Source organism: Dendrobates tinctorius, unplaced genomic scaffold (genome assembly GCF_039654945.1).
Source record: "Dendrobates tinctorius isolate UK_male_01 unplaced genomic scaffold, ASM3965494v1 ptg000021l, whole genome shotgun sequence".
Lineage (NCBI taxonomy): Eukaryota > Metazoa > Chordata > Amphibia > Anura > Dendrobatidae > Dendrobates > Dendrobates tinctorius.
In genome coordinates, this window is record NW_027361689.1 from 44,134,841 (window position 1) to 44,159,413 (window position 24,573).

At 45.4% G+C, this 24,573-nt stretch overlaps 1 protein-coding gene across 1 annotated transcript; it reads left to right on the top strand.

The window, feature by feature from the left end:
- Positions 1-68: 68 nt before the first annotated feature.
- LOC141083744 (WD repeat and coiled-coil-containing protein-like) lies at positions 69-24,168 on the top strand. The gene is made up of 3 exons (XM_073568113.1): positions 69-1,877; positions 22,468-22,582; positions 23,885-24,168. The coding sequence occupies exons 1-3, from the start codon at positions 69-71 to the stop codon at positions 24,016-24,018; spliced, it is 2,058 nt and encodes a 685-aa protein (XP_073424214.1). The 3' UTR covers positions 24,019-24,168.
- The last annotated feature ends 405 nt before the right edge of the window (positions 24,169-24,573 follow it).

Here is a 24,573-nt window from a genome sequence, read left to right on the forward strand (position 1 = left end):
AACTTCCTTCAAAGAAATGAGACCTTAAATAATCTTGCGCCTTTTTCACTTTGGTACAAGAACGAGACATGGACTTGGGACGAGCAAAGCTCTTGAGATGTGGCATGAATGCTCTTCATCAGGCCATCCACACCATCCATGGTTTAGCCTGGACAGATGGAAAACAGGTCATCCTGACAGCTCTGCACCTCCAAAAGGATGAAGCAGAATTTGGCAGCTCGGTGGTCATTGGACAGTTTGAACATGTTCATGGCCTATTTTGGGCACCTGCAAATGATACTCCGGCTTTGCTAGCTGTTCAGCATAAGAAACATGTCACTATATGGCAACTTTACTACAACCCATTGGAAAAGAATAAACTGGTTGTCTCTCAAACCTGTGAGTATGGAGATCCACTCCCTGTTCTACCACAAGGATCCATATGGCATCCAAAAAAAGACATCTTAGGCGTTGTAACTAAAAAGGATGTCACCGTTTTATATACAGTCTCTAATAACAGTAGTAGCACTAAGGCAGACATTACATGCAGTAGTGTCATTCGATGTGCTTGCTGGACAAAAGATGGTAGTCGCGTGGTGGTAGCCATGGAGGACTCTCTTTACTCTTACATTTGGAATGATGACCAAAAGACCTTAAGTCCTTGTACTTTTTGCCCTATATTTCATATCGATGCTACAATCGTTGCACTTCAACCCATTATGGATTACCAAGTGGTTGTGACTACTGAGACTTCAGTGAAAACTCCATACATCCAAAACAAGGACCCCGAAGGATCTACCGTCCAATCTTCTCTGCTTATGTTGGATGAAGAATTAAACAGAAACAGGAGGGTGTCTATAGACTCGGGTAAATCAGAGCCAGTCGACATGTTGAAGGTGACATCATTGATGCCATCAGAAATGTCCCAGATCCTTGCAAGACATCGTAAGTCTGATCCCAGTCCGCTCATTAACTTAAAACAGAGGAGCATATCAGGTGAAAACAGGTCAGAATTGTCCAATCTCTTGCTTATAACATTTGAGAAGAACTCAACAACCACTAGAAAAGTGGTAATACCAGGTATTACCTCACCAGACATTATAGCTCTCGATTCCCGTTGTGAAAGAGTCGCAGTAGCATCTAACGCTTGCAACCTGGTGTTGATTTATCCCATTGCGCCATCTTGTATGCCCAATATTCAACAAATTCGTCTTGAAGAGAACGAAAAAGCCAAAGGACTATGTTTTCTTAACGATATGTTGCTATTAATTTTGGTTGGAAGACCGAAGACCAGTGATTTAGGGTTTGTGCATATGTTGGTTTCTGAAAAATACACCGTGCACTTAGCGACTAGGCAAATAATGCCCATTGAATATATACCCTCACGACTAAACTCTGGCCAGAACTTGATTTCAGATCAACCTAGTTTGACCATTGGTGGTTACAAACCATTTGGTGATGAGCTCAATGTTAGCAAAGAGTTCTGGATGCCAAACCACATTGGCAATAAATCTCCACGTATGAGGCGGAAAATTAGAGATCTTGTTCGTGGGACAAGTGGTGAGGAAAGCCCAACTTCAAGTCTGGATGACAATGATGACAACAAGGTAGCCGAATGTACTATAACTGTAGAGACTCTTAAGGCTGAGCCAACAGTTCGGAGGCCGGTAAAGGGAATGACCACCAAGATATTACACAGATCATTTTCTCAGAGATCAAACAATGACCTTCAAGAAACAAACGAGAATCATTTTTCAAGAGTCACCAAGGATGATACTGAGGGGATGACACATTTTCAAGTTCATCCTTCAGGAGCAAAAGATTCTTTGAAGATGTGCTCAAACGTTTTGCCATATCCATCTTCTGATGACCCACCTTATATTACCATAAGTCAACAGGTATTCCTTATATTCTTATAACATTACTAGCTGAAGAGCCCGGCGTTGCCTGGGCATAGTAACCAACTGTGGTTAGTTATAACAAATTATAATGATTATATTGCACATAAAAACCGTGCATCTAATCCTATCCTGTGTGATACTGACTGCTGAGTCGTGTATCTAACCCTATTCTGTGTGATACTGTCTGCTGAGCTGCGTATCTAATCCTATTCTGTGTGATACTGTCTGCTGAGCTGTGTATCTAACCCTATCCTGTGTGATACTGACTGCTGAGCCATGTATGTAATCCTCTCCTGTGTGTTACTGACTGCTGAGCTGTGCATCTAATCCTATCCTGTGTGATACTGTCTGCTGAGCTGCGTATCTAATCCTATCCTGTGTGATACTGACTGCTGAGTCGTGTATCTAATCCTATTCTGTGTGATACTGTCTGCTGAGCTGCGTATCTAATCCTATTCTGTGTGATACTGTCTGCTGAGCTGCATATCTAATCCTATCCTGTGTGATACTGACTGCTGAGTCGTGTATCTAATCCTATTCCGTGTGATACTGTCTGCTGAGCTGCATATCTAATCCTATCCTGTGTGATACTGACTGCTGAGCTGTGTATCTAATCCAATCCTGTGTGATACTGACTGCTGAGCGGTGTATCTAATCCTATCCTGTGTGATACTGACTGCTGAGCCGTGTATCTAATACTATTCTGTGTGATACTGCCTGCTGAGCCGTGTATCTAATCCTATTCTGTGTGATACTGACTGCTGAGCCGTGTATCTAATACTATTCTGTGTGATACTGCCTGCTGAGCCGTGTATCTAATACTATCCTGTGTGATACTGACTGCTGAGCTGTGTATCTAATCCTATCCTGTGTGATACTGACTGCTGAGCTGTGTATCTAATACTATTCTGTGTGATACTGACTGCTGAGCGGTGTACCAAATCCTATCCTCTGTGATACTGACTGCTGAGCCGTGTATCTAATACTATTCTGTGTGATACTGACTGCTGAGCTGCATATCTAATCCTATCCTGTGTGATACTGACGGCAGAGCTGTGTATCTAATCCAATCCTGTGTGATATTGACTGCTGAGCGGTGTATCTAATCCTATCCTGTGTGATACTGACTGCTGAGCCGTGTATCTAATCCTATTCTGTGTGATACTGCCTGCTGAGCCGTGTATCTAATCCTATTCTGTGTGATACTGACTGCTGAGCTGTATATCTAATACTATCCTGTGTGATACTGACTGCTGAGCTGTGTATCTATTCCTAACATGTGTGATACTGACTGCTGAGCTATGTATCTAATCCTATGCTGTGTGATACTGACTGCTGAGCTGTGTATCTTATACTATCCTGTGTGATACTGACTGCTGAGCCGTGTATCTAATCCTATCCTGTGTGATACTGGGCTCCCCCTGCAGTCTGTGTCGGAGGGTGGTCTGTGTTGGCACGGTAATAAATTGTGTTATTTCCAGCTTTACAGAAGGATGATAACACCATAGAAATGATAAGAATAATAGACCTCAGTTACCACAACTGTCTGCAAAGAAAACTGTTGCTGATAGCAGCCAATCACAGCTCATTTTTCATCTTTTAAACAGCTCTGGGACAGCGTGGCGAGTTTTGAGTGGCGACTTTTGTGTTTGGACTTTTATGTGGTGAGGTTGGTGTATGTGCGGTGAAATGTGTGCTGAGGGTGGTATATGTGTTGGAGCACGTGGTAGTGTGTGGCGCATTTTGCGTGTGTGTTCATATCCCCGTGTGTGGTGAGTATCCCATGTCAGGGCCCCACCTTAGCAACTGTACGGTATATACTCTTTGGCGCCATCGCTCTCATTCTTTCAGTCCCCCTTGTTCACATCTGGCAGCTGTCAATTTGCCTCCAACACTTTTCCTTTCACTTTTTCCCCATTATGTAAAGAGGGGCAAAATTGTTTGGTGAATTGGAACGCGCAGGGTTAAAATTTCACCTCACAACATAGCCTATGACGCTCTCGGGTCCAGACGTGTGACTCTGCCAAATTTTGTGGCTGTAGCTGCATCGGTGCGGATGCCAAACCCGGACATACACACACACATACACACACACATACATACACACATTGAGCTTTATATATTAGATTTGCCATGTACCAGACCGGGGCTACACAGTAGCATAAATCCGAGTCGTAGTGGTTGCCTGATGGCCAAATAAGTGCATTAAATGGCAATTTTGCATGAGCATAACACTTGTTGTAGCAAACACGCCATAAATGTGAGATGATTAAGAACTGTGGCCACTGGATAAACGTTCTGGTGTAAATGTGCCATCAATTCATGAACTGGAACGACTTCTGATTAGTAAAGTCTATTGATTTTTATAGTACTGTACTATAACCATATTAAAACTTGACTGATGACAACTCTTGTAGAAGGTGTTCGGGGGAATCTAAATAACAACATCTTAAATGTAATAATTGGCATGGATTTGAGTTCATGGACTGAAGACCTATCCAGTCATGCAAGGTCTTGGGGTATTATGTTCACAATGATTTTTTTAAGAATTTTCTTTTGCATGGATTTAAGAGAAATCCAACTCAAGATACCCGTGTTTCTTTATGAGGTTTACAGGTATGGGATTTTTTAAAGAGAACCTTTTATTGGATTATTTGTTAATCCCGACTGAGTACCTCCTAGAATTGGTGCTGCTCCACTGATTCTGGAACATTTTTATTTTTTCAGATTTGGTCCTCTATTCCAAAGTTATGTCCCTGGTCATCATAGTGCAATTGTCCCTTCAACCAATTGGGCATATACCACAGAACATCTCTGTGAGTGCAGCCATGTTTTAATTGGCTAGGAGCACAGGAGAAAATGCCAACGCAAATAGAGAACTTCAGTTGTAAACACCCAGTTGGTTGAAAGGAAAATTTGCACTATTTTTAGTGGGAGGTATAACTTTGGATAGATGGGGCACAGAAGAAAAAGAAACTGTTCCAGAATCAGTGGAGCAGCGGTAACTGGGGGAGGTACTCCGTTTTTATTGCAGTCTTTTGACTTTGATGTCAAGTTTGGTGAAGAATTCACAAATGTCAGGTTTTCAAAAATTGTATAAAAAAAAACTTTGCTGTATGAAGTAGTATATGTGAATTTCTGATTCAAGTCAATAGTTAGAACATCGGAAGTGCGTTTTGGTTTGGATTTTGGAGGAGATCCGCTTAAATATCCATCTGAGCTTTATAACCTGTGCTGCTACATCACACAGGTCACCACCAGTGCCATTATGTCCCGAGAACATGAAAACTGTTCCAATGTCAATAGTAGGTATACGGTAAAGGGCACCATTCAGGCTAAGATCTCAGACATCACAGTCTCCATGTATTTTACCAATGTATGATAATTAGAATATGCAATAGATTTACTCTTGGTCCAAGACAAACTTCTCACAGTCAGTGTAACGTCTAAAAATTCATTAGAGGGATAGAAGATCATGGAGTGTAATTCTGGTCATACAATGTGAAGAATTTCAGCTAAAGCCACCACTTATGACATGACTAAGCAACCACCCAAAGTGTATGTGGTCTCGACTCTAATGGAAGATGTCAGAAGGGTCAAACATGCTAAATTTCAACATGTATGATCCTTTTATTCATAAGCATGATTGCCCTCCAGTTTTGATTACCAAAGGCTTACTCTCCCCTCCCTACTAAGAACACATGCATGCTAGCCAATGCCCAGCTTTTATACCTACAAAGTTCTCTGCCCATGGTGTTCCTATTCTGTAATGTGCCCCGTCTCGAGTCTGTGAATAGGTTCAGCTCTGCTGTTTTGAAAAACATGTTTTGCGCTCTTGTTGGGTGCCTCATTATTGTGACAAAGCCGGTGAGTTTCTGTAAAAAATGATGAGGTTGCGCCTTGATTAGAAAAATGGAACCACAAAAACCCTAAAGCGTTTTGCCAAGTGAGCTTTCTTAGTGGGTCTTTGACTCACCATGCCCCCAGGGTCTTTTCCAATGCTTCTTTTGGTGGCATGTTCATCTGATATTTATGATTTGTTGGTGCCTCCACCAATGTACTCATGCTTGGTATTTGTCGCAAAAAAAATCGTAGGAGACTCATGGCCAAATTTACAGGGTATGTGGCAGCAAAAAACATAGTAGAAAATCATAGAATCACAAAATCCTAGAATGTTAGAGAAGGAAGGGACCTGGTCATCGTGTCCAATCCCCTGCTCAAAGCAGGATTCACTAAACCATCTCAGGCAGATGTCTGTCCAGCCTCTGTTTGAAAACTTCCATTAATAATAATCTTTATTTTTATATAGCACTAACATATTCCGCAGCGCTTTACAGTCTGCACGCATTATCATCACTGTCCCCGATGGGGATCACAATCGAAATTCCCTATCAGTATGTCTTTGGATTGTGGGAGGAAACCGGAGTACCCAGAGGAAACCCACACAAACACGGGGAGAACATACAAACTCCTTGCTAGAGTTGAGCAAAACGGGTCGAAAAAATTCAAAAGTCGCCGACTTTTGGCAAAGTCGGGTTTCATGAAACGAAACCCGACCCTAGGATGAGGTCGGCCACGAGGTCGGCGACTTACGCGCCAAAGTCGCGTTTCAAAAGTTTGTTTTGCGCTCTTTTTCAGCCAATCAGGATCCACGGACACTGTGGGCAACGTGATGACATAGGCACGGGTCACCACCATCTTTCAGAAGGGCATGCAAGTGATTGGCTTGCTTTGGTGGGCGTCACAGGGGGTATAAAAGGGCGTGCATGCCGACCGCCATCTTACTTCTGCCGATCTTAGCATAGGGAGAGGTTGCTGCTGATTCTGTAGGGAGAGCGTTAGGCAGGGAAGAAGACCAAAAAACTGCTTCTGCTGCTAGCGATTTGGCCTGCACAACACACCAGTCACTGTGTGTGCAGTGCAAGGGGAGGCTATATAGTGGTGTATCAGTGGTGTTGGTTGTTGGGCTGCCTTCTAAGGCTTCCTGACATTCCTGCATTGCTGTTTACCCACTGCTCCGCAAACTGCTTTTTTAAAAGCAATCCAATCTCCCTTATCCTCTAGTCACTTTGGTCACAGCTGTGCCATCGAGCCTGTCACATAGCGCTCAGATATTCATTGGGCCTCAAACTGCTTTTTTAAAAGCAATCCCAATTTTTTTTTTTTGTCCTGCTGAGAAGAAAAAAAAACTGCTTCTGCTGCTGATAGCAATTTGGCCTGCACAACACACCAGTCACTGTGTGCAGTGCAAGGGGAGGCTATATAGTGGTGTATCAGTGGTGTTGGTTGTTGGGCTGCCTTTTAAGGCTTCCTGACAGGCTGGCATTGCTGTTTACCCACTGCTCCGCAAACTGCTTTTTTAAAAGCAATCCAATCTCCCTTATCCTCTAGTCACTTAGGTCACAGCTGTGCCATCGAGCTTGTCACATAGCGCTCAGATATTCATTGGGCCTCACACAATCCAAAAGTGTCCAGTGTCCAAAAGTGTGTGCAGAGATTCAAACTCTCACTTATCCTCTAGTCACTTAGGTCACAGCTGTGCCATCGAGCTTGTCACATAGCGCTCAGATATTCATTGGGCCTCACACAATCCAAAAGTGTCCAGTGTCCAAAAGTGTGTGCAGAGATTCAAACTCTCACTTATCCTCTAGTCACTTAGGTCACAGCTGTGCCATCGAGCTTGTCACATAGCGCTCAGATATTCATTGGGCCTCACACAATCCAAAAGTGTCCAGTGTCCAAAAGTGTGTGCAGAGATTCAAACTCTCACTTATCCTCTAGTCACTTAGGTCACAGCTGTGCCATCGAGCTTGTCACATAGCGCTCAGATATTCATTGGGCCTCACACAATCCAAAAGTGTCCAGTGTCCAAAAGTGTGTGCAGAGATTCAAACTCTCACTTATCCTCTAGTCACTTAGGTCACAGCTGTGCCATCGAGCTTGTCACATAGCGCTCAGATATTCATTGGGCCTCACACAATCCAAAAGTGTCCAGTGTCCAAAAGTGTGTGCAGAGATTCAAAATCTCACTTATTCTCTAGTCACTTAGGTCACAGCTGTGCCATCGAGCCTGTCACATAGCGCTCAGATATCAGTGGGCCTCACACAATCCAAAAGTGTCCAGTGTCCAAAAGTGTGTGCAGAGATTCAAAATCTCACTTATTCTCTAGTCACTTAGGTCACAGCTGTGCCATCGAGCCTGTCACATAGCGCTCAGATATCAGTGGGCCTCACACAATCCAAAAGTGTCCAGTGTCCAAAAGTGTGTGCAGAAATTCAAAATCTCCCCTGTCCTATAGACACCTTGTTTTACATACTATATAGTTTGTTGGATTTTGTCTACATTTCTACCAAAAATGAGGAAGGCTGGTGGAAGAGGCCGTGGAATTGGGCGGGGGTTGGCAGCTGGTAATGATGGTGTTGGTGGTGGATCTGATGGTAGTGGCAAGAGCAAAATAGGACCGAATGCAGGAGGTGTTGAGCCTGCGTCATCGTCTGGCTACATAAGGCCTCGAACGCTTAGTTTTCTAGGAGTTGGCAAACCGCTTTTAAAGCCAGAGCATCAGGAAAAAGTTTTGTCTTACTTTGCTGACTCAGCCTCCAGCTCTATCGCCTCCTCTTCTTCAGTTGTAAAAAGTAAAAGCACTGAGTCGTCATTGGAGGCTCATGTTCATGAACCACACCTTTCCTTGTGTCCTTCACCCCAACCAAGATTGAAGGATGACGCAGGCCATACTACTGATTACTCCATGGAGCTGTTTTCACATACCATGCCTGGATTATCAAGTGAAATGGTGAATTACCCAGGCCAAGATGAATCTGACATGGAGTGCACTGATGCACAGCCGCTGATGGATGATTCTGCTGGTACATTCACTCAGAGCACTACATTGTCCTCGCAGTGTACAGAGCCAGATTCTGACCCTGATGAGACTCAGGTGCCCCTTCCCGCACACTATACCACCATACACGGTGACACAGAGGAAGGTGCACATGACATAGAAGAGGAGGTGATGGATGACCCAGTTGTTGACCCAGATTGGCATCCATTGGGGGAAGAGGGTGCTGCTTCCAATAGCTCAGATGAGGAGCATCCACAGCAGACATCGACATCGCAACAGCTGTTATCTGGCAGGCCCGGAGCACTCCAAAGACAGGTTCCAAACATCAAAAGAGTTGTTGGACAGCTTGTCCAGAGGGTCAAAAGATCACAGCGTGCTAGGCCGCAAAATGTCTGCCAAAGTAGGAAGAGTGCAGTGTGGCACTTTTTTGAACAAAATCCTCATGATCAGGCCAAGGTTATCTGTAAGAAGTGCGCAAAGACCTTTAGCCGAGGGAAAAATCTGAAAAATTTGAATACCAGTTGCATGCTTAGACATTTAACCAGCATGCACTTGCAAGCGTGGACACAACACCAAACCGCAAGTGCCACATGTGCAACTGATCACAACGAAGGTAGTCAGCAACGCTACATTGTTTCCCCCACTGTAAGCCCACCGGTTAGCACAGCAGCAAATGTTGAGGTGTCGTTGCAAGGCCACAGCAGTCAGGGAATCCCACTGTTATATCAACGAAAGACTGATTCTAGGCCATCAGAAAGAACACCAACTCCATCACCATCATCAACCCTCTCTCAGTCCGCCCTGTCCACCGCTACTTCCACCATATGCAGCTCTCAAGTCCAGCTCACCCTCCCAGACACTATGAGTAGGTCAAGAAAGTACTCAGTCTCTCATCCGCGTACACTGGGTTTGAACGCCCACATTGCCAAACTAATCTCGTTTGAGATGATGCCCTTTCGGTTGGTGGAAAGCACAGCTTTCCGCGAACTCATGGCCTATGCAGTACCACGCTATGACCTACCCAGTCGCCACTTCTTCTCTCGCAAAGCCATCCCAGCCCTCCACCATCATGTGAAAGACCGCATTGTCCATGCACTCAAGCAGTCAGTGAGCGGAAAGGTGCACCTCACAACTGATGCATGGTCCAGTCGGCATGGCCAGGGCCGTTATGTGTCCATCACTGCGCACTGGGTTAATGTGGTGGATGCAGGGTCCACAGGGGACAGCGGTGGTGGGACAGTGCTGCCTAGCCCACGGTATAGGAAACAGTTGGCTGTAGGCGTTCGACCCTCCTCCTCCTCCACCTCCTCCAGAAGCGAAAGCTCGTCCACAGAGCGCAGTCGTACGAGCACTCCATCTGCAGCTGCCACTGTTGCACACGATGTGTCCCCCTATCGAGCAGCTAGTGGAAAGCGTCAGCAGGCTGTGTTGCAGATGATGTGTTTGGGCGACAGACACACTGCCGAGGTGCTGGCCGAGTACTTGAAGCGACAAACTGAGTCATGGCTGGGCAGTGTACATCTTGAGGCAGGCAAGGTAGTTAGTGATAACGGCCGTAATTTTGTGGCAGCCATAGCCCTTTCAAAACTCAGCCACATACCTTGCTTGGCTCACACCTTGAACCTGGTGGTGCAGTGCTTCCTCAAAAATTATCCGGAGTTAACAGCCCTGCTCCAGAAGGTGCGAAGACTGTGCGCGCACATCCGCCGGTCGCCTGTACACTCCGTTCGTATGCAGAAGCTGCAGCGATTGCTCCACCTTCCCAACCACCGCCTCATTATCGACATTGCAACAAGGTGGAACTCCACCCTGCACATGGTGGAGCGGCTGTGCGAGCAGAGGCAGGCCATAATGCATTTGTGGGAGGATACACGGCCAGGCACTTTGAGAGCAGACATGGAGTTGACAGGTGTGCAGTGGTCGAAGCTGAAAGACCTTTGTAAAGTCCTTCAGTGTTTTGAGGAATGCACACGGCTGGTAAGCGCAGACGACGCCATCCTAAGCATGAGCATCCCACTTATGCGTCTGCTCATGCAAACTTTGACGCACCTTAAGGAGCAGGCGTCTGCAGCCAATGTTGATGAGGAGGAAGAGGAGGAGGGAATCCTTGATGACATTCAGCCATTGTCTGCTCAGGGACCTCTCCTGGACGAGGTGGAGGAGGATGATGGGGATGATTACTTAGGGGAGGAGGATGCATCTTGTGGGGCAAGTGAAAATGTTGGCGTGGCAAGGTCTGGTACAGGGTTTGTGCGTGACTGGAGGGATGTGGATTTGCCAGAAAGTGCTCCTCCACCCAGCACTCGCAGTGCATCATTGACACCGGGAACATTGGCCCACATGTCAGATTATGCCTTGCAGATCCTAAAAAGGGACCCCCGCATTGCCAAAATGATGAACGATGATGACTACTGGTTGGCCAGCATCCTGGATCCACGCTATAAAGGCAAATTACAAAACATCATGCCACAGGAGAACCTTGACCTAATATTGGCTAATAAACAAGCAACTCTGGTAAATCGGATGCTTGAGGCATTCCCAGCACACAGCAGCGGTGATGGTTCTCACACGAGCCGTACGGGCCGGGGGCAGCTTGGCAGAGGTGTTCGTGGTGCACACATCAGAAGTGGCGTTGGAGACAGGGGTTTCATGACAATGTTGTGGACTGATTTTTCAAATACCGCTCACACAACTGGTAATGCTGCATCGATGGAAAGTGACAGGAGACAGCAGTTGTCAACTATGGTTACAAACTACTTTTCCTCCCATATCGATGTTCTCCCACACAGGTCATTCCCCTTTGACTATTGGGCCGCTAAACTGGACACCTGGCCTGAATTGGCACAATATGCCTTACAGGAGCTCGCTTGCCCAGCTGCAAGTGTGCTATCGGAAAGAGTCTTCAGTGCAGCTGGATCAATCCTGACAGAAAAAAGAACCCGTCTGTCAACCCAAAATGTGGATGATCTAACCTTCATTAAAATGAACCACGCATGGGTTTCCAAGGATTTTGTCCCACCTTCCCCTGATGACACATAGGGTGACAGAAAAATGGCTTGCTTTGGTCCACCTCTTCCTGGTACTTCACCTATTTCGCCTTTTGCATCAGCTGAATGTCCAACATCAACATATGCCACTTTCTAAAACTCCCTAACTGTGCTGCCTCCCCCCCATGGCCGGGGTCACCACCTACCGCACGACACCGTGCGAGTGCCGTTGCCCTGGACAGGTGGGTAGGCCGACTCTTGGGCGTGGGCACTGGCACAGGGTCCCTCATAGTGCAATCAAGTGTCTCTGACGGTGGTGGTGCACACCCGCCGTCAGACACACCGCTGTACTATGAGGGGCCCAATGCCAGTACCGACGCCCACGAGTGGGCCCCCCTTGCTTGGGCAGGGCCCCAGCATTTGCAATCTTTACCTCTCCCTGCTCCTCCGCTGTGTAATCTGGGCCGTCAAATCCATACTGTGCCTGACACCGTCTGAGCCTGCCTCCTGAGACATACATTTTGAATGTGTACGCTATCCATACATGTTATCCAGGGATACGGTACCCTTTCTAACCTTTGTGCAATCACGTGCAATCCATACTGGGCCTAACACCGTCTGAGCCTGCCTCATGCTGTATAGACATATATTTTGAATGTGTACGCTATCCATACATGTTATCCAGGGATACGGTACCCTTTCTAACCTTTGTGCAATCACGTGCAATCCATAGTGGGCCTAACACCGTCTGAGCCTGCCTCATGCTGTATAGACATATATTTTGAATGTGTACGCTATCCATACATGTTATCCAGGGATACGGTACCCTTTCTAACCTTTGTGCAATCACGTGCAATCCATACTGGGCCTAACACCGTCTGAGCCTGCCTCCTGAGACATATATTTTGAATGTGTACGCTATCCATACATGTTATCCAGGGATACGGTACCCTTTCTAACCTTTGTGCAATCACGTGCGATCCATACTGGGCCTAACACCGTCTGAGCCTGCCTCCTGAGACATATATTTTGAATGTGTACGCTATCCATACATGTTATCCAGGGATACGGTACCCTTTCTAACCTTTGTGCAATCACGTGCAATCCATACTGGGCCTAACACCGTCTGAGCCTGCCTCATGCTGTATAGACATATATTTTGAATGTGTACGCTATCCATACATGTTATCCAGGGATATGGTACCCTTTCTAACCTTTGTGCAATCACGTGCAATCCATACTGGGCCTAACACCGTCTGAGCCTGCCTCATGCTGTATAGACATATATTTTGAATGTGTACGCTATCCATACATGTTATCCAGGGATACGGTACCCTTTCTAACCTTTGTGCAATCACGTGCAATCCATACTGGGCCTAACACCGTCTGAGCCTGCCTCCTGAGACATATATTTTGAATGTGTACGCTATCCATACATGTTATCCAGGGATACGGTACCCTTTCTAACCTTTGTGCAATCACGTGCAATCCATACTGGGCCTAACACCGTCTGAGCCTGCCTCCTGAGACATATATTTTGAATGTGTACGCTATCCATACTTGTTATCCAGGGATACGGTACCCTTTCTAACCTTTGTGCAATCACGTGCGATCCATACTGGGCCTAACACCGTCTGAGCCTGCCTCCTGAGACATATATTTTGAATGTGTACGCTATCCATACATGTTATCCAGGGATACGGTACCCTTTCTAACCTTTGTGCAATCACGTGCAATCCATACTGGGCCTAACACCGTCTGAGCCTGCCTCATGCTGTATAGACATATATTTTGAATGTGTACGCTATCCATACATGTTATCCAGGGATACGGTACCCTTTCTAACCTTTGTGCAATCACGTGCAATCCATACTGGGCCTAACACCGTCTGAGCCTGCCTCATGCTGTATAGACATATATTTTGAATGTGTACGCTATCCATACATGTTATCCGGTGATACGGTACCCTTTCTAACCTTTGTGCAATCACGTGCAATCCATACTGGGCCTAACACCGTCTGAGCCTGCCTCCTGAGACATATATTTTGAATGTGTACGCTATCCATACATGTTATCCAGGGATACGGTACCCTTTCAAACCTTTGTGCAATCACGTGCAATCCGTACTGGGCCTAACACTGTCTGAGCCTGCCTCCTGAGACATATATTTTGAATGTGTATGCTATCCATACTTGTTATCCAGGGATACGGTACCCTTTCTAACCTTTGTGCAATCACGTGCGATCCATACTGGGCCTAACACCGTCTGAGCCTGCCTCCTGAGACATATATTTTGAATGTGTACGCTATCCATACATGTTATCCAGGGATACGGTACCCTTTCTAACCTTTGTGCAATCACGTGCAATCCATACTGGGCCTAACACCGTCTGAGCCTGCCTCATGCTGTATAGACATATATTTTGAATGTGTACGCTATCCATACATGTTATCCAGGGATACGGTACCCTTTCTAACCTTTGTGCAATCACGTGCAATCCATACTGGGCCTAACACCGTCTGAGCCTGCCTCATGCTGTATAGACATATATTTTGAATGTGTACGCTATCCATACATGTTATCCGGTGATACGGTACCCTTTCTAACCTTTGTGCAATCACGTGCAATCCATACTGGTCCTAACACCGTCTGAGCCTGCCTCCTGAGACATATATTTTGAATGTGTACGCTATCCATACATGTTATCCAGGGATACGGTACCCTTTCTAACCTTTGTGCAATCACGTGCAATCCATACTGGGCCTAACACCGTCTGAGCCTGCCTCATGCTGTATAGACATATATTTTGAATGTGTACGCTATCCATACATGTTATCCAGGGATACGGTACCCTTTCTAACCTTTGTGCAATCACGTGCAATCCATACTGGGCCTAACACCGTCTGAGCCTGCCTCATGCTGTATAGACATATATTTTGAATGTGTACGCTATCCATACATGTTATCCAGGGATACGGTACCCTTTCTAACCTTTGTGCAATCACGTGCAATCCATACTGGGCCTAACACCGTCTGAGCCTGCCTCATGCTGTATAGACATATATTTTGAATGTGTACGCTATCCATACATGTTATCCGGGGATACGGTACCCTTTCTAACCTTTGTGCAATCACGTGCAATCCATACTGGGCCTAACACCGTCTGAGCCTGCCTCATGCTGTATAGACATATATTTTGAATGTGTACGCTATCCATACATGTTATCCGGGGATACGGTACCCTTTCTAACCTTTGCGCAATCACGTGCAATCCATACTGGGCCTAACACCGTCTGAGCCTGCCTCATGCTGTATAGACATATATTTTGAATGTGTATGCTATCCATACATGTTATCCGGGGATACGGTACCCTTTCTAACCTTTGTGCAATCACGTGCAATCCATACTGGGCCTAACACCGTCTGAGCCTGCCTCATGCTGTATAGACATATATTTTGAATGTGTACGCTATCCATACATGTTATCCAGGGATACGGTACCCTTTCTAACCTTTGTGCAATCACGTGCAATCCATACTGGGCCTAACACCGTCTGAGCCTGCCTCATGCTGTATAGACATATATTTTGAATGTGTACGCTATCCATACATGTTATCCGGTGATACGGTACCCTTTCTAACCTTTGTGCAATCACGTGCAATCCATACTGGGCCTAACACCGTCTGAGCCTGCCTCCTGAGACATATATTTTGAATGTGTACGCTATCCATACATGTTATCCAGGGATACGGTACCCTTTCTAACCTTTGTGCAATCACGTGCAATCCATACTGGGCCTAACACCGTCTGAGCCTGCCTCATGCTGTATAAACATATATTTTGAATGTGTACGCTATCCATACATGTTATCCAGGGATACGGTACCCTTTCTAACCTTTGTGCAATCACGTGCAATCCATACTGGGCCTAACACCGTCTGAGCCTGCCTCATACTGTATAGACATATATTTTGAATGTGTACGCTATCCATACATGTTATCCGGGGATACGGTACCCTTTCTAACCTTTGTGCAATCACGTGCAATCCATACTGGGCCTAACACCGTCTGAGCCTGCCTCATGCTGTATAGACATATATTTTGAATGTGTACGCTATCCATACATGTTATCCGGGGATACGGTACCCTTTCTAACCTTTGCGCAATCACGTGCAATCCATACTGGGCCTAACACTGTCTGAGCCTGCCTCATGCTGTATAGACATATATTTTGAATGTGTACGCTATCCATACATGTTATCCGGGGATACGGTACCCTTTCTAACCTTTGTGCAATCACGTGCAATCCATACTGGGCCTAACACCGTCTGAGCCTGCCTCCTGAGACATATATTTTGAATGTGTACGCTATCCATACATGTTATCTGGGGATACGGTACCCTTTCTCACCTTTGTGCAATCACGTGTAATCCATACTGGGCGTGAGAACGGCTGGCGAGCTGTTAAGCAAGCTACAGCACCTGTCCAGACAAGTACAGGGATTCCCTAGCGAGGAGATTTATTTGATTGTTTTCAATGTTGGGACAGCAATTTTTGGGGAGCACTATACTCTGGAGAATGATAGATGGGGCCCACCATACACTGGAACATTCCAAAGGTGGACATCAGACACTGGAGCAGCATTTACAGGGCCCATTATACACTAGAGCATTAGAAATGGGGCCCATTATGTTTGGAGCATTATTTGGGCCCATAAGACAGTGGAGCTTCATCCATGGGGACCAACATATACTGTAGCATTATGTGGAGCTCATCATATACTGTTTCAAACATTATATGGGACCAATGATTCTGTATGGAGAAATAGATGGGCCTCGTCATGAGATGTAAAAAGTGAGGTATTTTTCATTGTACTATACCGCTATTTATCTGCCGTATCGGAGCATGATGAGTTGTGGTATGTGTTAAAGGGGCGCTCTTTCGCCCAGGGCACATGAAAACCTGGAGCCAGCCCTCCCCCCCACAGTTTGTAGCCAAATAACCCCCATTTTTCAGTGCGTAACTTGTATTATGAAGTTAATTAAGGTTGACAAGCTTAAGAAAGAAGAATTGATGCTTTTGGCATTCAAATGGGCACTGTAGGTGTGTTTCCTGTCCTCCTCTCACTGCCGACTTTTATTCCCCATTGACTTACATTGGGTTTCGTGTTTCGGGACGACCCCGACTTTTCCCTATAATCGGACGATCTTGCTCGACCCGACTTTTGGAAAAGTCGGGTTTCACAAAACGAAACGCGACCCTAAAAAACCAAAAGTCGCTCAACTCTACTCCTTGCAGATGTTGTCCTTGGTGGGATTCGAACCCAGGACTGAGCCATCGTGGTGCCCATTGAAAGAGAACTCACCACCTCTCGTGGCAGCCTGTTCCACTCATTGATAACCCTCACTGTCAAAAAGTTTTTTCTAATATCTAATCTGTGTCTTCTCCCTTTCAGTTTCATCCCATTGCTTCTCGTGTTTCCATTTGCAAAAGGCAAAGTCGGAAATTCTCTTCACACTTTGACTATTCTTTTAACCACGTTGATTTTATTTTCGAACGGAAATCACTGGGAATAGAGTGTCACACACCACATACAGGGTGATGATTGGGTATACCACATGTAGGGTGATGACATGTTAAAAGCGATGACTGGGCACATCACATAAGATGGTGAAAACTGGGCACAAAATGCACAAGGTGACGAGGGCACAAAATGCACAAGGTGATAACGGCACAAAATGCACAAGGTGATGAGGGCACAAAATGCACAAGGTGATGAGGGCACAAAATGCACAAGGTGATGAGGGCACAAAATGCACAAGGTGATGACGGCACAAAGTGCACAAGGTGATGACGGCACAAGATACACAAGGTGATGACTGGGCACATCACATAAGATAGTGAAAACTGGGCACAAAACGCACAAGGTGATGACGGCACAAAATGCACAAGGTGATGACGGCACAAAATGCACAAGGTGATGACGGCACAAAATGCACAAGGTGATGACGGCACAAAATGCACAAGGTGAAGATGGCACAAAATGCACAAGGTGATGACGGCACAAAACGCACAAGGTGGTGACGGCACAAAACGCACAAGGTGATGACGGCACAAGATGCACAAGGTGATGACTGGTCACATCACATAAGATAGTGAAAACTGGGCACAAAACGCACAAGGTGATGAGGGCACAAAATGCACAAGGTGATGAGGGCACAAAATGCACAAGGTGATGAGGGCACATTATGCACAAGGTGATGACGGCACAAGATGCACAAGGTGATGACTGGGCACATCACATAAGATAGTGAAAACTTGGCACAAAACGCACAAGGTGATGAGGGCACAAAATGCACAAGGTGATGACGGCACAAAATGCACAAGGTGATGAGGGCACAATATGCACAAGGTGATGATGGCACAAGATGCACAAGGTGATGACTGGGCACATCACATAAGATAGTGAAAACTGGGCACAAAACACACAAGGTGATGACGGCACAAAATGCACAAGGTGATGAGGGCACAAAACGCACAAGGTGATGACTGGGCACACAGTGTAACTTGTGGATGACTCAGCACACTGCATACATAGTAATAACTGGGCACAGCACATACAGGGTGATGACCAGGTGCACAATATACAAGATTCTGGTCAGTTCAATGGTGTACTGAGCCTTGGCAACAGCCCTGAAGATTGGAGAGAAAAAGCCAGGTTTAGATACAAAATTAAAGGGATAGTCCCATCTCCAAGATGCTATCCCAATATGTAGTAGGTGTAATATTAACCCCTTTACCCCCAAGGGTGGTTTGCACATTCATGACCGGGCCAATTTTTACAATTCTGACTACTGTCCCTTTATGAGGTAATAACTCTGGAACGCTTCCATGGATCCCGGTGATTCTGACATTGTTTTCTCGTGACATATTGTACTTCACGTTAGTGGTAAAATTTAATTCATATAACTTGCGTTTATTTGTGAAAAAAAACAGAAATTTTGCAAAAAAATTCGCAATTTTCCAAATTTGAATTTTTATGCCCTTAGATATGTCGCACAAAAAACTTAAAGTAACATTTCCCACATGTTTACTTTACATCAGCACAATTTTGGAACCAAAATTTATTTTTGTTAGGAAGTTATAAGGGTTAAAAGTTGACCAGCGATTTCTCATTTTTACAACACCATTTTATTTTTAGGGACCACATCACATTTGAAGTCACTTTGAGGGATCTATATGATAGAAAATACCCAAAAGTGACACCATTCAAAAAACTGCACCCCTCAAGGTGCTCAAAACCACATTTAAAAAGTTTATTAACCCTTCAGGTGCTTCACAGGAATTTTTTGAATATTAAAGAAAAAAATAAAAAATTATTTCAGGTCCAATTTTTTTCATTTTACCAAGGGTAACAGGAGAAATTGGACTGCAGAAGTTGTTGTGCAATTTGTCCTGAGTAGGCTGATACCCCATATGTGGGGGTAAACCACTGTTTGGGCGCATGGCAGAGCTCAGAAGGGAAGGAGCGCCGTTTGACTTTTTCAATGCAAAATTGGCTGAAATTGAGATTGCGTTTGGAGAGCCCCTGATGTGCCTAAACAGTGGAACCCCCCAGAAGTGACCCCATTTTGGAAACTAGACCACCCAAGGTACTTATCTACATATGTGGTGAGAATTTTGAACCCTGTGCATTGCGTTGTTCCGAGGGGCTCAGGGAAGCACGCAGAGAGCCCCCTCCCTGCGCGATGCTTCCCTATGGCCTGGTACACTGTGAGTTTTTTTATCGCAATGTGCAAGGGGTTAATGTTCCGGGGACGGTCCATGACAATCAGCTGACACCCGACCCCGAGTGTGCAGCTGATCGCTATGACATACTATCCCGTCCATGGGCATGGCACAGGGCACCTGGACGGCATAGTACGTCAGATGTCTGAAAGGGGTTAATAATATTAGCAAATACCTCCAATTAGAAATGTAGTATGGTTCTTCTGATTCGCTGTGTCTTTCCTCATGTGCAGGCATTACAGGACCTTAGGTATCCATGGTTGCAACCACTGATATGTGACAGTAGCTAGCTGCTAGTGGTTATGACCATGGCTACCTAAGATCCTGCAATGACTGCACATGAGGAAAGAGACATAGCGAATCAGAAGAACTGTACTACATTTCTAATTGGGGGTATTTGCAAATATTATTGAAGTTACACCTAACACATATTGGGATAGGATCCTGGAGATGGGGATCCCCCTTTAAGTGCTGTTAACTTCTCAAATTTTTTCTCGCTTAAATTGACTTTATTGCCCACAGCAACCAATCACAGCACAGTTTTCATTTTTCCAGAGCAGTTTACTAAATGATTGCTGAGCTCTGATTGGTTGTTATGGACGAGAAGGAGAGTTTGCAGGTTGATAAATGAGGCCAATGAATGATAATCCCGGTACGGTGAGTTCATCATTATGTTTTGAGCCTAATTCACCGACTGACTATTGTACTTTTAGGATCACATGTATCAGCAGTTAAAGGGGCAGATTCACAAAGGGTGTCCGAAAAGAAAAAATGCGTTTGTTGTCCATGTTGACTTGCAATATACTAAACTAAGGTTATTTTCAGGAGTCATCACTTCTGCATTATATTGTTCTGTTATTTTTGAGATTTATTTTTTTTTATTTTTCACATTACTAATCTATAGAAAAATAAATCTTGAAACTGACCGCTACGCCATATTATTACACTCATCCTTTGTGTTCTTCAATTGTGGTTTAGCAGCATCCAACTGACTCCGACCCTGTTTGTTTCTACAGAATTATTAACTGGGCTTGCTCTAATTCAGGCACAGGTCATTATGAAGATAGGGAGGAGGTGAGCTGTGACATCACCTATTGAATGGTGGTTCCTGTGTTATCTACTGTGTACAGCGATGTTATCAGTCATTGTACAAGAGGAGGTGAGCTGTGACATCACACTGTCACGTTTCCGCCAGACTTAGGGCCTGCTGTACCGGTCGCGGCCACTAGGAGGCGCCGGACCGCCATTTTATCGTCAGACTCAGGGACGGCTGTTCCTGCCTCGGCCACTGGAAGGGGCCGTGGTTCTGTCACGTCAGGCTCAGAGCCTACTGTCCCGGCTTTAGCCTCTAGGAGGCGCCGGTCTGTCACGTCGCCATTAAATTCTGGGTCTGCTGCTCCTGTTGCGGTCACTAGGAGGCGCCATGGCTCGCCCGGGAGTTATGGTGCTCACAGAGTAAGGGCACCTGCGCAGGCATCTGGTGGACGCAGGCTCCACCCCTCTGTCAGTCATCAAGAGGTTACTGCATCTCCATCTGGCCTTGTCCTGGGGGCGGTACTGATGACATCATCAGTCCAGGAACCTATGAGGGGTGACCTGATCCCTGAAATACCTTGGGACTGGTCTTGCAAGCCGCCGGATATATTCTTGGTTCCCCTGTGTGTTACTGTGTGAATTACTTTCTGACTGACTTTGGCCTGGACTTCTGACTCTGCTTCTGCCTAACGATTCTGTACCTCTGCGACTCTCCTGGTTTATGACTCTCGGCCTGAATCTGACTCTGCTTCTGCCTAACGATTCTGTACCTCTGCGACTCTCCTGGTTTATGACTCTCGGCCTGAATCTGACTCTGCTTCTGCCTAACGATTCTGTACCTCTGCGACTCTCCTGGTTTATGACTCTCGGCCTGAATCTGACTCTGCTTCTGTCTACCGTTTTTGTACCATTGCTGCCCGACTGGTTTAGACTCGCATATCTCCACGTTTGTGTCCCGTATTGGAACACCTTTCTGGCGACCGTCCTGCTCTGGTCACTGCTCCTATTCAGACAGCGCCTCCTGGGCTCTGCTATAAATCCAGATCCCTGTATAGGGGTAAAGGGTATCAGTGTTTCTCGGGGTGTTGCCTGGCTGCAGCGCAGACCCGCAGGCGGACGTCACACACCTATTGTGAATGGTGGATCCTGTGTTATCTACCATATATAGAGGTGTTCTCAGTCATTGTACAGGAGGAGGTGAGCTGTGACATCACTTATTGTGAATGGTGGGTCCTGTGTTATCTGCTGTATATAGAGGTGTTATCAGTCATTGTACAGGAGGAGGAGAAGGAGGTGAGCTGTGACATCACTTATTTTGAATGGTAGATCCTGTGTTATCTTCTGTAAATAGAGGTGTTATCAGTCATTGTACAGGAGGAGGAGGTGAGCTGTGACATTACCTATTGTGAATGGTGGATCCTGTGTTATCTACCGTATATAGAGGTGTTATCAGTCATTGTATAGGAGTAGGAGGTGAGCAGTGACATCATCTATTGTGAATGGTGGATCCTGTGTTATCTACTGTATATAGAGGTGTTATCAGTCATTGTACAGGAGAAGGAGGTGAGCTGTGGCATCACTTATTGTGAATGGTGGATCCTGTGTTGTCTACTGTATATATAGGGTGTTATCAGTCATTTTACAGGAGGAGGAGGTGAGCTGTGACATCACCTATTGTGAATGGCGGATCTTGTATCTACTGTATACAGAGATGTTATCAGTCAGTGTACAGGAACGGGAGGAGATGAGCTGTAACATCACCTATTGTGAATGCTACATCTTGAGTTATCTACTGTCTATAGAGCTGTTATCAGTCATTATACAGGAGGATTTTTTTATGTAGTGTATGGAAACTTCTGGTTTCAACTGTACGTACAAGCATATGTGGTATCATTTGGTATTTTTTCGCTGATAATTTTCTCTATTTATTCCAAGAACTCATCAAATTGTGAAGGAAATGAAGCCCGAGCTGTTCTTCTGTGTCACGGAAAACTTCATCTGAGAACCTTACAGGAGATCTTCCACTTTAACACCATTGAAATGAAGTTTGGTAACATTTCTGATTATTGGCTCACAATTTGCCATTTGACAACCGCGTCTGTCAGTGTTGGGTATGTGCACACGGCGTCTTTTAAACTCAGGCAAACCCACCAAGTTTCTCAAGCAGAAAAAGCTTCTGGAAACGCTGCCTTTTTAAGTGTCATTTTTTTCCGTTCATTTCCTGAGCATTTCCATGACAGATTTGGCAGTCGGCATTTTTTTTTAGGGTATTCTTATGGTTTTTGTTACATTTTTTTTTAACTGTAGTTTTTGGGTCGTTTTCTGCAGCCTTTTGATTAATGAAGAAACCGTACACTTTTTTTAAGCAAAAACAATGGCAAGATGCTCCAGAAGATGTCCAGGCGTCCTTTGAGCTTTCCCATTGACTTGTCCTGTAAAGTCTCCCAAGCAGAAAATGCCAGAAGAATGGACCGGACAATACCTTTAACCGCTTGGCGCTTTTAAAAATCTCAAGCAGTTAAAAGATGTCCCAAATCCTAAAACTAGGAACCGCAAGTCATTTTTACATAGAGCTGCTTATGTTCATCCTTTTGATCGTTTTCTAATAGGTCTTTCAGTTGGCTGATGTGAAAAAGACGTTGCGTGCACATAGCCTTAAGGGTTTTCCGTTTTTGGGTAACCCCCTGCAGAAAGGGAGAACAGACTCTTCTTTAATCTCTGGGTCCAGCACCGATTCTCCACCAACTCTTCTGGTGTCTGTTATTAGCGCTGATGTCACCTTAACATCTCTGCAGCCAATCAGTTAGCCGACGTGACATCAGCGCTGCAGATGATAAAAGACACGTAGAATAGAGGTGGAGATCCAGAACTGGACCCTGGGAGGGTGAGTAAAGCATAGTTTTTTTTTATAAACAAACTGCAACTGGGGGGGGTTATTTTTTTTTCAATACCGGAAGACCCTTTTAATTCCCTGGATATTACGGGAATGTGGATTGTACAGTATTTTTACTACCAATAGTTATTAAACTAAACACTTGGGAGTTTAACACTGAATGCATATTTTTTTTTTAAATGACCGGCAAAATACTAAGGCATAGTTGCCAACATTTTTGGAGATGTTTCGGTCCTGCCCCTGCCTTCTTAGGAAACCCCCTACCCTGATACTCTTAGGGAACACCCATATGGAACCCGTCCACTTTCCAGAACAGTTGGCAACTAGATGAGTCTTGAGGGCAACTCTTAAATTATACTTACTTCAGCTTTTTGGATACCGGATCTGTACAATTAACTGCACATATAAAATCAATATATTTTGCAGGATCTCTCTAAAATACATTATTCTTATCTCTAGGTGCAAAATGGCTGATCCTCACCGAAGATGGAGAGGGCTTTGTCCCAGTTACCTTCAGAGCTAACCAAGAAGTTGTGATTAGGGAGGTAGCAGAAAACTCCGGAGATCCAACTCATGAACATATGGAGCCCTAGTGGGCCACGACCCACCATAGCAATCTGTTGAGATCACCATCTTTTATGCTACATGTCCAGTGCTATATTTAAGCATGTCCTGGGGTAAGATTTCTTGTACATAACGCTGAGATGCTTTGTCATCAGATGGAGCTCCAGCATTCAAACACTCATTCAAGGGGCAGATAATGGGGTGTGTGAGGTAATGTATAGAGGGTGGAGGAGTGTGGCTTGGAGGTAGGGGTATGGTCATGGAGGCTTGGAGGTAGGGGTATGGTCATGGAGGCTTGGAGGTAGGGGTATGGTCATAGAGGCTTGGAGGAAGGGGTATGGTCATGGAGGCTTGGAGGAAGGGGTATGGTCATAGAGGCTTGGAGGTAGGGGTATGGTTATGGAGGCTTGGAGGTAGGGGTATGGTTATGGAGGCTTGGAGGAAGGGGTATGGTTATGGAGGCTTGGAGGAAGGGGTATGGTCATGGAGGATTGGAGGTAGGGGTATGGTCATGGAGGCTTAGAGGAAGGGGTATGGTCATAGAGGTTTGGAGGTAGGGGTATGGTCATGGAGGCTTAGAGGAA